General features: G+C 30.1%; 3 protein-coding genes across 3 annotated transcripts in view; 1 reads left to right on the top strand and 2 right to left on the bottom strand.

Moving 5' to 3' along the window:
• The first annotated feature begins 530 nt into the window (after nt 1-530).
• LOC113521061 (uncharacterized) lies at nt 531-8,309 on the top strand. Its single transcript, XM_026906497.3, has 5 exons — nt 531-688; nt 4,467-4,677; nt 5,489-5,638; nt 6,137-6,268; nt 8,158-8,309. The coding sequence occupies exons 2-5, from the start codon at nt 4,468-4,470 to the stop codon at nt 8,239-8,241; spliced, it is 576 nt and encodes a 191-aa protein (XP_026762298.1). The 5' UTR covers nt 531-688; nt 4,467; the 3' UTR covers nt 8,242-8,309.
• On the bottom strand, nt 2,064-2,759 carry LOC113521070 (uncharacterized). The gene has a single exon (XM_026906509.3). It carries the CDS (start codon nt 2,701-2,703, stop codon nt 2,206-2,208), a length of 498 nt encoding a protein of 165 aa, XP_026762310.1. The 5' UTR covers nt 2,704-2,759; the 3' UTR covers nt 2,064-2,205.
• Nucleotides 8,310-9,848: 1,539 nt separating the features above from the next.
• LOC113521499 (ubiquitin carboxyl-terminal hydrolase 35) overlaps nt 9,849-18,230 on the bottom strand; it is a 30,193-nt gene continuing 21,811 nt past the window's right edge. The window contains exon 12 of the mRNA XM_026907041.3: nt 9,849-18,162. Within this exon, the coding sequence (XP_026762842.1) occupies nt 17,751-18,162 (412 nt within the window). The 3' untranslated portion in view covers nt 9,849-17,750. The remainder of the gene's footprint in view (nt 18,163-18,230) is intronic.

Genomic DNA, 18,230 nt, shown 5'->3' with positions numbered 1-18,230 from the left:
CTGGCGTAGCACCAGTGAAGGGTGATAGATGACAATTAAAACAGACCAGTTAGCCCATCATGATGAATTCATCAGGAATTAACCATGATAGTTTCCAGAGGGAACCGCGAGGAGGTCGACCTGGTTAGGTATATTGCTAGCAATGGGATTCTCAGTGTCCATTACTAACAATCCCTTTCCCCCCAAATAATCTATATTCAAATTCGGAAATGCCTCGTTCTAAACAAATAATCACAGCTAATTAATGTTATTAATTGCATTTCGCAATTCTCGAATTCTGAATAACAGGTCATTTAATAATTTCCGCTAATAATATCATATTATAATGTAACCAATTTAGGTAATATGATATTATTACCTGACTAGCATTTTGTATCTATGTCATGAACGGAGAGAACTATCTATCTAAATAAATACCTATCTAAATAATAATAATAACATACCTATATACTTACCACGTTTAATATCTATATATTTATTATCTTCACACACGTAACTGGATGCCAATTTTTTAATGTTTGTTAATGATCAACGAATCCATTGTGCCCGCGAGTTTACCACGTTTGGTGAGTAGCAAGGTTGTGAGTTGTGACGTAATGTGAAAGTGCGAGTTACCGCGAGGTGTTAGAGTCAGCAGTGGTCGGGTGGCTTATGTGCATCATACTCGTGTCTTGAAGAAGGATCACAAGTAAGTAGCGATGCAAAATAACTGAGTTCACTATAAATATGCTCGTAATTAATTATTTAATAAAACTTAGTTAAATATAAAAGCAGTAAGTGATATCTTTTATGTAAGTATATACATATCTTTTACGTAATATTTGATTTTAACTATGATTACTTAATAGTTATTATGTATTTGTTAGGTGACAGACGTCCTAACTTTGGTCCTAACTAAATTTCTATTTTTTTCCCATATAAACCTTATCTGGACTGTTATGAAAACTACCGAACTAAAAATATAATTTTTTTATTTATAAAATTAATTAGATTTTTGGCCTTTAAATAAACCCTAAAGTTAATTTATATTTACTTTTTTATTGTCTTCTGTCTGCATTTTTTGGATTCTATTTACTGTAACCGTATCTATTATAATTTGAAGAATATATATGATAATAGTTTACGAGTACAGTAACTAAGTACGTTTTATGTATTGAGTAACTAATAATTAACTTATGTTTGTAGTTAACTTTACTTATTATACCTACTTATTATTTTCTTGTACGAATTTTTCTAAGTGCTCATGCGAAATTAACAACAATTCTAATCTACATAAATACTTAATAGATATAACAAATATTACATATTTATTTATTTATTGCGAATTTATTTGGACATAGTTATTTCTTTGAAACAACTTTATACTCGTAACAAGGGCTAATTACTGTACCTACATTTACCACAATGTTAATTAACAAATTCCTGTGACTACTTCATCTACAACTGAAGGCACATATTTTATAAAACAATTGCTATAGATAGTTACTTCTCTTCCGAGTTTATATGAAGTATTATATGAAGATACTGATATTTTTTAGTCATCAATTTTCTAAAATTTCTATAACCTATATACATATAATGACATTGTAACTAGACGATGTCTGTACATTTTACGAATAGTATAAGTGTGAAAGTTTGTACAGATGTTTGGATGCTTCTTACTTATTCACACTTAAACGGCTGAACTGATTTTAATGAAATTATTGAATTTCCTACCTAAACACAATGCTTTATATATTGATTGATGATAAAAAAATGTGTATGACAATAAGGAAGCCATAACAATATTTTTTATAATATTTTTCATAATTTGTCTATCAGTGTTTCAACATCACGCAAAAACTAACACCAATTAAATACATTTGTATTCTTAAAGATCAAATTTAAAATTTGGTATATAATTTACCTACGTCATCAAAGACTATTCAGTTTTTCTACTTGCAAAGCCCACGCTTACGAAGCTGCGGACAAGATTTTTCATATTCATATATCCATTCAAAATTTTAATAGTATAAATTTAAGTACTTCGGAAATAAAAATCTAGGGTCGATGTGATGTAATAGAAAAACTTAAAAGCTCTAGTTATAATTGAATATAATAAATACAGAAAGAATACAAAAGTTGCGCGTCGATTTCATTATGTCGCCTTCTTATAAAATTCAGTAAAACCACATATATTTAATAACATCTTTACAAAAACCATCACTACAACGTTTGCTCAAAATTCCAAGCTACAACCATAAAGTACAACCATAACTCAAGAAAAATAGTAACAGTTAATACAACCAAAACCATAACAACTGAGGAAATTTTTTTAACAAGACACATACTCGACAAAAAGAAACATGAGACAGGCAAAATTATTGCTCCAAGCATTATTAAAACGCACATTGCTAACATGACGCGCACCGCAGAATTTACGCAGCCAGGTATTGTAAAGGTCACACCGAGAAACAAAAGTGCGTTCGCGACCAACATAAGGAGAGACGTCAGGCCAATAGACATCAATACAGTTTTCTTTATACCTTCATCTATAGAAGTATGTCCACAAAAAATGGCCATTATAATGTTCTCCGCTATTCCATATAAAATTATTCCCGCTATTCCGACACCACCAGAACCCAAGCCAAATAAAGAGATCAAATAACTTCCATATTTAAGAGGAAATATCCCAAATAATTTATTCACCTCTGGCATATCCATATTGTTATTTAATTGCAAATAATAATAATTGATTGTAAATATTTTAACCTGCAGATGACAAGACCGACAGCATCAGTTCTAGTATATTGACAGTTTATTATTTTTCGTGACAAAGGAAAATTTGGTTATATCAAAGATATTGATAGATTTTTATCTATGAATAAATAGGTTGTTACAGTGGTTACAAAAGAACACTAATTTATTAAGTACCGTACATTGATTTACTAAGTACCTATTATCTTTATTTTAATTATTTCCCTAGATGTTATTATAAAATGGAAGGAAAACAATCATTAATAGATCTAATCGATGCTAATTTTAACTTATTATTTACGTGCTTGTATATGAGCTCTAATTCTTCCTACCGTAATTTATGGATAATTTTTCCGCGACTTCGTCTGCATGACCAGGATAGGCACATATAGATACCAACCGACCTATCATATTTCATGATTTTAATATAAATAAGCACTCAATTTCATGCCAAGTGGAAAGTAAAAAATAAATAAACAAACTTATTAGTAACGATAAAGATATAATGAACGAAATAGCTATTTTAGATAACTTTGTAAACATACAATATCCTTTGTACATACAAATATTTTAAAGTATGTAACTATAATTCACTCTACTTACTGCTTACCTACCTTGGTACTTACCTAGTTTTTGTGATCCTCGGTTGAGTATGGGGATGATTTGACAATATGAGCCAGCCATTGCACTGATATATTCGTATGATGCACGATATTTAGAGTCTATGCGAATAATACCTGTTTTGTTTTTCTTTTTGTTATTATTGTTATTCTTTACGTGCAGTTAGAACGCCTATCATTAGCAAGGCCATATTTTGTTATTTAATATATACAAACTACAAATTTATTATATTTAAATATTTTATTTTTCTGTAATTGGTACACAAAACACTTCAAGCACACCACTGCATCAGTTAAAATCATCCATCTAAATTTATTCTTATTAATTAGGACTCGATGGGCTGTTGAGGCTCGTGCAGGAAATCAGCGCTGTTGCTAGGGTTGCCTACCCTCCCAGATTGCCCGAGAGACTCCAATAATAATGGTTATCCTCCCGACCTCCCAGAGTGCAACAATTTCTACGATTTTTCTAAAAATTAAATGCATTCTTCGCTCGCTCGTCGCTACTTACTCGCATTGTGGTCTCTAATGCTTCATGCGAGTACGTATTCAGTATGATGGAGCAAGTATAGAATAAGGAAAGAAACCGAATGAGTATTTCTTCAATAAAAACAAAGTTACAAGTACAAAACTTCGATTTTTCAAGTTTTACACTTTTATGATTTTGTGGCGAAAAACCGACAAACAATAAATGCAGCTGGAAAACAAAAAATATATAAATTTAAAAATTAATTAATGATTTTCTTTAATTAATCCCCCTTCCCCTCGATAAAATTCTTAAATATAAAATTCTCCCGGATTGGTCCTTTCGAGAGTCGGCAGCCCTAACTATAGCGTTTCTGACACTACAGTGACATGCTGAGCACGAACCTCGTTTTGACAAATGTTGCAACGCACACACACACACACACACATTCTTGCTAGACTGCTACAGTAGTTTTTTTTTATTATTATTATTATTATTGGTTTAACTATTTTGTAACCATTGTGTGGGTGCTGTCATGTATTTGTACAAAATAAAGTTTCTTTTCTCCTTTCAAAGTACAAAAGCAAAAGCAAATCTATATGTATGTACCAGTTGTAAGTATCAAACAACAATTTCCTTTGCAGAATGTCTTACGCCTTGCTTGTGGTAGTCTTGTCAGTAGTCGGTTGTTTATCAGCCCCGGCAGACGAACCTATCCGCGTCGACCTTCCAGTCTACGACCAGCCACAAGAAAGTTCCAATATTTACACCAATCAACAAGGCGCCATCAGCAGCGATACTTCTTTATCAGAACTCCTTTCGCACAGAATAAACTCTGGTGTAAACACCGCTAAGGTTATTGCAGTTTTATTTAGTTGTTACCGACAAGTTAGTTAGTTGTTACAAGACATTAAAATGAAAAATGTCTATTTCACAGCAAAAAAAAAATGTTGAGATTAATTATTTTGTTTTTTTTTTTTTATATATACAAAATAGAATGGCAAACAAGCTGACGGCCCACCTGATGGAAAGTGGTAACCGTCACCTATAGACATGAGCAGTACCATGGACATAGCAGAGTATACTGTTTTACCCATGATACCCCCCATGCGTTGCCATTCCTGAGGACTCGAGTGTTATTCCTCTATAACCAGTAAATTCACGCCATATCCCACCCTTCAAACCGAAACACAGCCATGCAAACACAGCTGCTTTACGGTTGAAACACGAATGGGACAGAGGTACCCAAGCAATCGACTTTTGTACAAAAATGGCAAACAAGCATACAGCCCGTCTGATGATAAACGGTCACTGTAACCTATAGACGCCTGTAACACCAGGGGTGTCATGTGCGCGTTGCCGACCCTAAAGAAACCTTAATATACGGTTTTTGAAGTACCCCATACTGCAGTCAGCAGGGAGCTCATTTCAAAGCCTGAGCGTTCATAGGAGAAAATTTCTCTAAAACCGCACTTTACATGACCATTTAGGCTCAAGCGTGTAAAGATGAATTCCCTGTCAATGGCGAGCGATGGTTGCCATGAGATATTGATATTAGTACACGTGAGATCATCTGAAAAGTGCAATTCTTTCAAAATAAAAAGAAAAAAGAAAATTATTTCCTTTTACTTTTAAATCGTCATTTTCAAATGTTTGAAATTTACAGGCAGGATCTCTAAATATTCAAGGAGCAGATGGTTGGTTTGCTCCGCCGATCACGACTCTAGAAGGTGCCTTGTTAGAAACGGAAGGTTTGGGTAGCAAAACGCTGTCCGTAAAGGAAAATCTGCAGCATATAGTGGCTGGAATATTACAAGTAAATTATTTAAATGTTTTTATTGCGTTTAAACTAACACACCTAAAAATAACACTCATTATATCTATTAGAAACTATATTATCTATATTTAAAGATACATTTTAGCTATTATTTAAAATAGATTTAAAACAAGTAAGACCAATAACTAATATGAGTAAAAAAAAAAACAAGCATTCGGTACGAATGATGGTAAACGGATACTGTTGTTTTTAAACAGTAACAGTAATATTGATTCATCTATGAAACTGCTAAAACTTCTATAAATTAATGAAAATCGTAAAAACTAATAATTAATTCAATCTTCATGTGAGCGTAAAATATTTAAAATAAAGAAATTAATTTTAAATTCTCTGTTGAATCAAAAATAAAGGTTAGTTTTAGATATTCACTTAAATTGTATTATCCATTATTATATACCTAGTGATAAATGTAATAAAACCTTGTCAGAATAATTTACAATTATTTCATTAGTAAATTGTTATAATTTGCATCTACAGCCTAAACCATTAGTAGATACAATTGAGGAAGAAGAAAAATATGGTAATACAGGAGACAAATTCTACGGAACTGGCCGAGCGATAGTCAAAGGTGCTGAAGGTGTCTCTAATTTTGTTAACTCGATTATAGAGGTGAGAAAATACTAGTTTTAATTATTAAGTAAATAGTTGCTTATTGTAAAGGTTATAATTTTTTTTTTAATTTAATAAATTAATGTGTTGCCTTTTTGTACAACGATTATAATTTAATTCTAATTATGAATCACAATCTTGTCAAAATTAAAAGTTAGTAATTTGGCAATTAACATTCTATATTTAAAAATATGATTAAAGTAAAAATAGGTACGTTTGAAATTCAAAACTTCCCTCCACATTTTTTGCGAGCTAATTAAAACTACTACGTCTCATTAAAAAATGGATTTGCGTCGAGAACATTTTCGCGCTATGATTTTTTACGCTATTAAGTGTCGCCTGAAACCGGACGAATCGTACGATAGACTTCAAAATGGCATTCATGGATGAAGGCCCTTCTAAGGCAACGGTATAATGAATTTAAGAGCGCTCAACTAATTTTGGGGGATGAAGAATAGAATAGAAAATCATTTATTCAAATAAACTTACATTGAAGCACTTTTGAATAGTCATTAATTTTTTTTTTTTAATCTACCGCTCGTTCGGAAAGCTGTCTCATCACAAGAAGAACGAGCAAGAAACTTGCGTGTTGCTCTTTTAAATAATTTTATTATTACTTGAAGAAAGAAGTGGTCGGCCTTTGACGGCTATTACGGAAGAAAACGTGCTAGCAGTGATAAAATTGATCCAAGACAATAGACGAGTTACATACCAAGAGATTCAGCATATACTGCAGATTGGATCAGGAAGCCTTCACGAGATTCTACACGTGCATCTACGGGTGCGGAGGATAGTTTCACGCTGGGTGCCGCACAACCTCACCGATGTTCAGAAGCAGGCAAGGGTGGAATGGTGATATGATAGACAAATTTGAATCAGGCTCGTCTCGGCGTGTTTACGACATCGTTACAGGTGATGAATTCTGAATTCATCAATACGATCCAGAAACAAATCGTCAGTCGACGGATTGGGTGTTTCAAAACGAATCAACGCTTACCAAAGTAAAGCGACCTAGAAGCGGGACGAAAATATTTTTCCGCGAGCTTTTTTTAATTTGACTGGCTACTTCGTGTCAATTCCTTTACGAAAGCAAAGAAACATTAACACCGAATGGTATACTACCAAATGCGTGGCATTTTTCTCTGTTGTGTTTCCTAGACAACACACCGGTCAAACTCCTAGGTCACCCTCCTTACAGCCCTGACCTAGCACCGTGTGACTTATTCTTATTCCCAAAAATAAGAAATGAGTTCGAAGGGATACAATTTTCATCGCCGGATGATGCGGTCTCAGCGTTCGAGCAGGCTGTAAATGAGGTATATGCGATGGACTGGAAAAAGTGTTTCAAAACTGGTTCAGACGCATGAAACTTTGTATAGAGGCTGATGGAGAGTACTTTGAAAAGATGTAATAAAAATATATTTACCTATAGAACATTTTTTTAATGTCGCAAAACTTTGTGTCCCACGTATATATGAAAATTTGTACAAATGTTTGTTACTCAAACGGCTGAACGAATCGAATGACACAGGTATAAATATTAAAATAAATATAAATCGAATGAATAAAATTAATTAATTAAATTTATAAAATAAAATTTATAAAATTTATAAAATTAAATTAATAAAATAAAATTAATTAATTAAATCGAATGACACAGGTATATATATATATCGATAAGATAAACTGATTCACGCGGGCAACGCGAGGGGTAACAGTGTTACTAGTAAATTTATTGATTAATTCTATAGCAAGGAAAGAATTGCATTCCAAATAGTGAGTGTATCGTATTGTACATGTATTGTATATACTCGTGGGTTTACCCACGAATATATACAATACATACATACATTATAGTTCATGATTTTATATTGCCTTTTTATTTTCAGGTGCCCGGTACAATTATTCGAAAAATTACCAAAGCAGCTTCGGATAAACTTAACAACCTAGGTGGAAGGCTTATTGGTTTATAATAATAAAATTGTACGATTTTTAAAAGATTTATTTCATTAACCAAAAACCGATTTACATTTTGTTTATTTTTTTTTCTAAATCATAAATCAAAAAGTCACATTCATAAAGGGCTTCAACTAGGCCCCAAACATAATAATAATATTCCTACTTATACAACTGTTAATCATGACTGAATATCTAGATCTTAATATTTAAATGCTTTATGTATTTACATAAAAGGTAAACGTGAAACAATTATAATAACTATAACATAATTTTAAACAGGATCATAATATATGAAAAAGAAAATATAATTTTGTTACAAAATATTAAAAAATACAAACAATAGCAAAATGTTAGAAAGCATAGTATAAGCATAAAATATTCCATATCACTTGTCGGTTTATGCACATATTTTTGAAATATTTGAAATAAAATACCCAAAGAATACTTTTTTAATAGAAATATGCCAACTGAGTAATTAAAAACTTTAGAAACCGTGACTATTTTATACTGACTGGATTATTTCATTGGTAATTTGAGAATACATTCATTAATTTTAAAAACACACCCATTGAATTATTTTTTTTTGAAAAATAGCTTTTTAAATACTGAATCTACGACATTAATATTTAAATACTGTGACTATAAGTTAAACTGGATAAATTGATTTCCTTGTATCAGTTACTATTAATATTGATAATAAGTTTGTTTTATAACATAAAATACTTTATATCACGGTGTACCAACAGGATGTTGTAATGTATATCCTTATCCCGACTGGATAAGAAGCGAGATCACAAATTTTAAAGAAACACTTAGCGCCCACATTTTTTATGCAGACGAAATTGCGGGATGCAACTTGTCTTACTGCACAAATATACTTTAATACAATAATACCCATCAATAATCTGTCCACAAAGTATTATATTAATATACCAAAAATAACGGTATTAATGAGCATTCATGATAAATACAGTAAATCCTATTTTTAATCTATCTATCCCCTTACTTTAAACGCTAAATAAGTATATTCAATTGCTATTAATATGTAAAGAATTTTCAATGGACAGTTAGTGATTTTACAAGCAAGGGGTGTAGTCAATAAAATATATTACAACTTTTATAGGCATACATATTGCAAAATGTTACATAATTCATATTGAAATACTCTATTACATACAGTTTATTGCAATAGTAAATTTAACATATATTATCAAAAATACATTCGTTTGCTTCTCACGATTCAGGACCCATCTTCATTTTACACATTTTTCAAAAATATTCATCTTAGATATACACGTTTAATTTGAAAATCAATATTTCTGACCAATGTGACGGATGACGAGTTCGCCATCGAACCTAAATCACTTAAGAGGCCGCTTCCCATAAGATTTCCAACATCCATTTATTACCTGTCAAACCTTAAACATTAAATAATTATAAGTGTTTATTTAAAAAAATACCTCTTATGTAAATCACAAAATAATACATATAATTAATACGATTACTATAAACTATATATGATACTCTTATGAAACTTAAAAAATTGAATATGAAATAAATATATAATACTTTTAGTGTCGCAGTTTTTAGTAGTTTTTCGATGAATAATAAAAACATCACATACTTTTAAATTTCATTTATTAAATTCAATCAGAAATATTTGTAATTTTCTTTGAAAGTTGACAAATTAAATAATGACAATCTTACACTATGCGCCCTTAATTCTGGTAAGTGCGCTACATATACAAAACATAATTGAAATAAACTCAACAAAATTAATATATAATACTATTAGTGGCGCAGTTTTTAGTAGTTTTACGATCAATAATAAAAACATGCATTACTTTTAAACTACAATTAAATTCATTTAGAAATATGTAATTTGTAATTTTCTTTGAAATTTGACAGGTAAAATGGTGACAGTCTTACACCATACGCCCTCTTAATTACCTGAATTCCGGTACGTGCACTACATGTACAATATATAATCAAAGTAAACTCAACAAATGAACGATTGCACGTCCCAGAATTCGAACGCAAACGACTATTCATTACTCGCACCTTACCATTTGTTCAACAAGACATTTTCCAAAAATTTTATTTACATTACTACTAATAAAAATACTGTAGATATAGTAACATGCATAGATAAAAGACAGATTGTCTCGATAGAGAAATATATTAGAAATTATTCTTCTACTAGTAAAAAATACGTGTTATAATTATGTTTTTAAAAGCAATAAAATATCAGAACGTTTTTTTTTTTTTTTAAAGTACATTCATTCTTATATAGAATGTTCGGTTGAATGAAATTCAATGTGATCAACTTATCTAGACAAACTATTCTTATTAGTAGTAATTCTGGAAAATTACCATTCAGCACCTATCAAACACATTTATAACAATTTAAATAGATATTATTATTATAATATACATTAAATGAATTTGTAATTTTATATTTTGTTTTTATGAGAGCTGTTCAGTAATCATTCATAACATTCACGCCGTCTCTCTGCTTGCGTACGTGTGACTAGAAACATCACAGTACCTTTGTAATTTCTTTAAACATATTAAATAGTGATATATTTAAGTAAAGATAAATATACAAATTTAAATTATTGTGATGACGTTGTTATATATGATTATATTTATTGCATATTATCAAAAAAAAGATTAAAATTTTATACTTTTATAATTTAATTCCATATTGTTTATATTATTATGCAAAACTTTATGGGAAAATGACAATAAGAAATAAACTAAAATATTAAGAACAAATAGTGATTAAATCTAGTACTTATATCATTAAAACAGTTCATCCAATCCTACAAGTTATAAGAACTAGCAACATATTTGATATTTTCTAGTTTCTAAGACTTGCAGGTTTGGGTGAACTGTTTTAGTAAAACGGCACTGGTTTTGATCACTATTTGATATTTTTAAAAACATTATGAAGAAACTGTGATGTTTCTAGTCACATGTACGCAGGCAAAAAGAGTGCGTGAATGAGTCAGTATGAATGATATGAATGAATACTGAACAAGAGCCATATGTAAATCCGTGTAAAACTAAGAAAAAAATTATTTAATCCTTAGGTATGTGTACAGGGTGGAAAAAAAGACAAATAATCTTTTATAACTATCCAGCCTTTTTTCCACCCTGGTGTATTATGGCAAATTCAGTAGTTAGTATAACCACCCCATCGATCAAATACAAACAGAAGATACAGTGTAAGCCAGTGTCAAATTTTAAAACAGATGTTACTTTACAAAAATGGATTCTTTTGAGAATTGCAAACGACAGAATTTTGAAAATTTATTGAAAATAATTATTACTTGTTATGGGCTTCAGACAATTTGTCTGAAATGTACGCTAAAACTTGAGGGCGTTACTCGCACGATGATATGTACTAACTATACTGATTGCATGATATATTATTGGGAGATGGCAAGTTTTTTTTTTTTTTTTAATACTTGGTTAATACTTCACATCAAGAACATAAAAATTAAGCTAAGCAAATCCACCAATGGTTTACAAAGAATTTGGATACTAAATTAAAAAATACCTCGAGCACGACTGGAGTAATAACTAATACACTAATATTGATGAATTACTTTCATGAATTTGCTGTTTGACAATACCTAAAATACTCTGTCAACAAGTAGATATTGCTCAATAATAATAACATTTTTAATTATGAAAATGCACAACACATTGATAAACGACAAGATGTTTCATAGAAATAGATAATTTCGTCTTATCCTCCCTTTTTTTTAAAGTCGCTTAATAAGGTTTGTTTTTATGTAACTTAGAATGGCAAACAAACTAAAGACCCACCTGATGTTAAGTGGTTACCGTCACCTATAGACATGAATAGTACCATGGACATAACAGAGTATACTGTTTCTCCCATGATACCTCCCATACATTGCCATTCCTGAGGACAAAGATATTTTGCCTTTGTACCCTGTAAATTCACTGTCATATCTCACTTTTCTAACCGACGAAATAAAAATTATTACAATTATAAAAAATCTTAAATGGAATGTAACGAATAACAAAAATAGTTTACAATTTACAAAGCAGATTAAAGATATAAACGTTTCTGAAGATACTGTATCCTCGTTGTATTTGATCGATTGATAATAAGCCAACTGGTATTATAGGCTCTAGAAATTAAAGATACAAGTTCGTGTTAAAGACCTTAACATTTTAATAAAAAGCTTTATTTATCTCAGACTACGACTTGTGTATACGTTACACAGCGTAGACAATTTGCAAAGCGTATGTAAAAGGAATTCGGTTAGATATTTGTTAAAAGACTCAAAACGGTAAACGTGATAGCCAAACGGCTGAAAAATAATAGTGTTGAAAAGTAAATAATAATATTCATATTTTATTATAACAATAAAAATTTAGATAACACACTTTACGTCACACACTCATTTGTTTTGTACACGTACTCGTAAATATACGTAGTATTTATGACAGAGAAATACTATTAACTAGACTAAACTAGTAAAAACTAGTACACCATAAATGTGTAACGAGGTTTATCTGTTTATTTCTTGCCGCTTTAACTGCTGAACCGTCACGAAACTGGAATTTACAATTAGAAAATAAACTGCATATAATTTCGGTGAATGAGTAAGAAATTAGAAGAAGGTAAATAGTAAAAGAAAAACGTAAATACATACTTAATACTAATTCATTTCAAATACAACACGGGCGAAGTCACCGATGCAACTGGCTCGAAATAAACTGCAATCCGAACGCTATTTTACTCCCACTTTGCAGACCGTCGACGAATATTCCGAGTATGTGAAATAGTTTTAAAAGTTGGCTCGTAGATGCATTCATGCATATGCAATACAAGTATGTTACATTCTTATACAAATCTTCACTGATCGTATATATTAATGACGTAGCATATTTATATTTCTCATTAATAAATTTTTAAAAACAATTTTAATAAATTATGTATCCATTATTCATGTCTCAACTCTCAAACATGAATCATAAACATAAAAAATATGTGAATAAAAAAATTATCCGCATTTGTGTGCATCCCAATTTTACTAGGGGAAAAAATAATTATTGCCAAATTATTAGTATATATTGCATGTCCAAATTGATAAAAAATAAAACGATAACTATTAGGGTATAGTTTATAACCACCCGCATTTATATCTTAAACTTACCAATAATTTACAATTTTAAATTACAATTTGCTCAACACTTTGTCTGAACATTATTTTAAATAACAAAAATTTGACAACTACAATTAAAGTATAAAGGGGATGGTATAACGATCAGAAACTCAACGATAGTATTCCAGAAATTTATACCAAGAAATCTTCGTACAACTCGCGTGTTCACGTGATCATTTAGTATGAAATATTCAAAATTTTAATTTTTAACTATTTGGGGAAAGTTCCTTACTGTTTATAGTTGAACACTATCATTGGGTTTTAACTTGTAATACATTTTCCGTTACAGCTATATAATTATTTAAACTAAGAAATAGTGAACATTTTGAAATACACATTTGCAGCACATTAAAAATAAATAAAATTGTATAATAATATAAATTCATTTTCTACAAAAAAAAAAGTAATCACTGAGATAATATTAACAATATTTCACGAAACACAAAATATATAAGTGATTTAGTACCATTCAGGTCTGCTATATTTGAAAAATAAATGAATTTCAATGTACCTTAAGTATATAGTGCAAAATGTCAGCTAGTTCTCAGCACACTTGCAATGTATTAAAACTGGGTGTAAATAACATTCTATTAATATAAGTAAACGCCAAAGAAAGTTTCGGCAAAGTATTGAAAAGATCTCTACGAGATCACTGTTATTTACATTAGTGGGACTGTTGTAAGCGTACCCGAGTTCAGCAACAGATGAGGAGTTTTATGCGTCATATTTGGCTCGAATAGACTATATATATATATATATATATATATATATATATATATATATATATATATATATATGGATAAGTTCTCTGTGTGTATATATATATATATATATATATATATGGATAAGTTCTCTGTATATATATATATATATATATATATATATATTTATATATATATATATATATATCCGAGCACCACACATACAATCATGTGCCGATACTTTATCGTCAAGTACTTGCAAAATCAACAGTATAATACAAAAATTTTGCTGATTCCCAAAAAAGATATTTCTCTTTTGGGAGTCATATGTTCCAATTACATTAGCTGGAGATCACAAGTTTTTATGCATAGATAAACGCAGTTAAAAATCTTACAGTATTAACATCATTACCGATGACTTTTATTACCATAAACGATATGCCAAGTACTGCGATACAAAAGGAACATACTCCTTATGTATACGAATTAAATAAGTGCCTTAATTTTGTTAAATAACTGTGGTCTTAATTAAAGTTACGTACAAACGTGACTTCGTTACTAGGAAGTTACACTCGATTAGATTGTATGTCTCTCTCATATATATCTCTCATGTACGCTTACAAAGGTCGCTATATAAGTTTATGTATAATAATAACCGCCAAGATATTATTATGCATAAATAAAATTCAATACAAGTGTCCAAGACAAATGGTGAACTTTACATCTTAGAATAACGATTATTGGTTGACACATAGATAATGTTGAAACAATTATAGAGATTGTATGATATCCATTTTGAATAAGGTACTACTACATATTTATCTAAATATAATGACAACGAACGACTTACTGAATATTTTTTAATTAAGTTATCCATTTATTTTCCAACAAACAGTGAAATGGTCAGAGCCATTTTGTTTCCAGTGTTACTAAATGGACAGTCTTCATTAAATCGAGCACCTACATTGCAAAGAGAATTAGGCTTGCTTAAACCATTCCCAAAACATTTAGTGATCGTACAGTGGCAAATACTAGAAACTGTAATATATTTCTACGGTATTTGTGTTGTTATAATGATGTTATTTTAACATGTTCAGAGTATGTTCGGACTGAATAAACCCACCCCTACGAATTAGCTTCAGAGTACACAGCTAATGGTTACATGACCTTAATGATAGTTTATATTTCTTAAACATATATTTTTCATAAAATGGCCATGAACACATTGCGCCCGAGTATCGGTCTGTGTAAATCCGAACATATTCTGATCATGTTAATACGGATTATGGATGATGATTTAAATTTTTAAAAGTGACACAAATTGAAAGATGTAATATTACTGTACGTTTTTGTTCACTAAGCATCTATTATGCTATACATAACAATAATAAATGGTATGATGAATATACATAAATAAATAAATAATATCTATTATGTTACACTGCATTCTTAATATGTAACAGACATTGGATTAAATTTTTTTTGATTTGTATAAACCCTTTTGTATAAAAATCGAGCAGTTAAATTTCATTACAACATTAAATTTGAGATATACAAAAATAAACTAAAAATAGATTTTGTGTTCTTAGTCTATGATTTTCCAAGAACACAATTATGTTACTGTATTAACCTATTAAAATATCGTACACTTTTTTCCAGCAAAAAATCACGTATTTTAAGCTTTACTCTAAGTACTTCTCTTTATTAATTAATTTACTATATTGATTGATTATTAATTTAATTTTTAAAGCAATAATATTTTATTTGTAATGTATTGGAATATTTATTTCATTTTATTGTAAAAATTTATTTCCCTACGCTTTTATTTCAATTAATTGAAGAAAATGAAAAGTGACCTTTTTGCAAAGAACTGTATATAAAAAAAGAATGAATAAATCCCAATATACTATTTAAAACAATAAAAATTAATTACTTAAACTAGTACATTACTGGTTATATTCATTCCTAAATTTTACACTCTGTCAAATTTCCTTCAAATCGGTTCAGTAGTATCCATTTTACACGGAAATATTCACATTTATACTAATAATATATATTATAGTAAAGATATTATGTGCAATTACAAACACGACCTTGCTATAAAGCACAGTTGTCTTGCTTTTGTGCCTATATCCGACTTGATCAATTATTTCTTGATATATAACGGTCCCATACATAAATATATAAGCAAGGAAATTAAATTTTCAAAACCTCAAGCACGATGAGTAATAACTTTTCAAACTAGTTCCAAATTAATGCGGTTAGACGTCTAAAGATGGAAAAGTGGTTCGCATTTATTAAAATATATTGTAGTAATAAGAAAGAGGCAATGATCTTAAAATATTATTGTATAGTTACCAATAATATTTAGAACGGTTATGCTTTTATTAAGCTTCCACAGTTCTAATAGATATAATCAAATATTACAAATTAAAATTAACCTACTTTCCGTTCTTCTTTACGTTCAATTGAACTAAAAGTTTGCAAACAATCAAGTAACACTTGATAAAAGAGTTGAAATGGTCTATAGGAACTTTGTAATAAAATAAGAAAACGCCATGCGTTCGGACTTGCTAGTCTCTATAAATTTATGAAGACTTTCAAACTAGATAGCTAGTGTTAAAAGCTTATTTTTAAACTGAAACAATATTAATTGAGCTATAAGTTTGCAAACATATGTTACATGATAAAAGACTTGAATGGTCTAGGAAATTTGCAATAAAACATTACAACTAGATCGTGTTTGGGCTTGCTACTCTCGATTAATTTATGGTGACTTTCAAACTAGCTAGCTAGTGTAAAAGCTTACTTTTAAATTGTAACACTATTAATTGAGCTAAAAGTGTAGAAACATATGTTACTTGATAAAGTACTTGATATAGTTTATAGGAACTTAGTAATAAAACAGGAAAACCACGTTGCGTTTGGGCGTGCTATTCTCGATAAATTTATGAAGACTTTCAAAGCAACTAGCTAGTGTAAAAGCTTACTTTTATATTGAAACAATATTAATTGAGCTAAAAGTTTGCAAACATATGTTACTTGATAAAAGACTTGAAATGGTCTATAGCAAATTGTAATAAAACAAGAAAATCCCATCGCATTCGGACTTGCTAGTCTCGATAAATATATGTAGACTTTCAAACCAGCTAGCTAGTGTAATAGCTTACTTTTAAATTGCATCCATATTACTACTTTCTGTACTTATCACGTTTATAGCAAATACTTTTTAAAATTAAATTTCATATCATTGCATCAATATAAATCAATCTTGTTGAAACTATGTATATCTATCTTAATTACGTCATTTTAAATTTGATTTGATGATTAGACGCAATATATGTAATATAGTATATGAAATAACACGGTAAGATATATATATATATAAAGGTTTTTAAAACATTAAGAACTCAATGGCCATTTATGAATATTAAATTAATTTATATATATTTTCGAGAGATGTGCTCTAATAAAAAATAACAAAAAAAAAATAGCAAATACATAAATTTAATCAATTTGTGTCACTTTATAATAAAAATATAGGCAAGATCTTTACTTGGAGTCGACATAATCCAACACCGTGAAATCGATGTATTTGTCCGATCTTAATTGTCATGGGCGTGTCAATCGCCTCTTCTTGATAGTCTCAACGTAATGCTTGTTGTGGGCCATCACACTCTCCTGGAGCCTCGGTGGTAGCTCCTCCAGTGAGGGAGCAGTTCCTTCCTCAATATCAGTACGTCTATAGAATAATATGTATGGGGTACTTGCTCGATTCAAACCATTTAGTTCAGACTCATTAGTGACAGAAACTATATCATCGTTGTACATATGCCACTGGTCATTATCCTTAGCCACCGTGTAATAGTGTCCGGAGTCAAGCGTGGTCCCGGTATGAATAACAGCTGCATACAACGCATACGCTGAGTGGTCTGCCTGGGAACGTACCGTAGGCAATGTCACCGTATGATTATGGTACATTGAATGCAACAATTTAGTTTGCACTTGCAGCTTTGGGTCGAATCTGAGAATACAAAAAAATAAATAAATCTTGATCGATAATTCATTACCTTATACATACCATTACAATGT

Source organism: Galleria mellonella, unplaced genomic scaffold (assembly GCF_026898425.1).
Source record: "Galleria mellonella isolate WM207_F2 unplaced genomic scaffold, CSIRO_AGI_GalMel_v1 utg33, whole genome shotgun sequence".
NCBI lineage: Eukaryota > Metazoa > Arthropoda > Insecta > Lepidoptera > Pyralidae > Galleria > Galleria mellonella.
This window is presented reverse-complemented; position numbering and strand designations above follow the sequence as displayed.

Coding starts and splice junctions, on each gene's coding strand:
- LOC113521061 (XM_026906497.3), top strand. CDS start 4,468: ATGTCTTACGCCTTGCTTGTGGTAGTCTTGTCAGTAGTCGGTTGTTTA. Junction 4,678..5,488: donor CTGGTGTAAACACCGCTAAG/GTTATTGCAGTT, acceptor TGAAATTTACAG/GCAGGATCTCTAAATATTCA. Junction 5,639..6,136: donor TAGTGGCTGGAATATTACAA/GTAAATTATTTA, acceptor TTGCATCTACAG/CCTAAACCATTAGTAGATAC.
- LOC113521070 (XM_026906509.3), bottom strand. CDS start 2,703: ATGGATATGCCAGAGGTGAATAAATTATTTGGGATATTTCCTCTTAAA.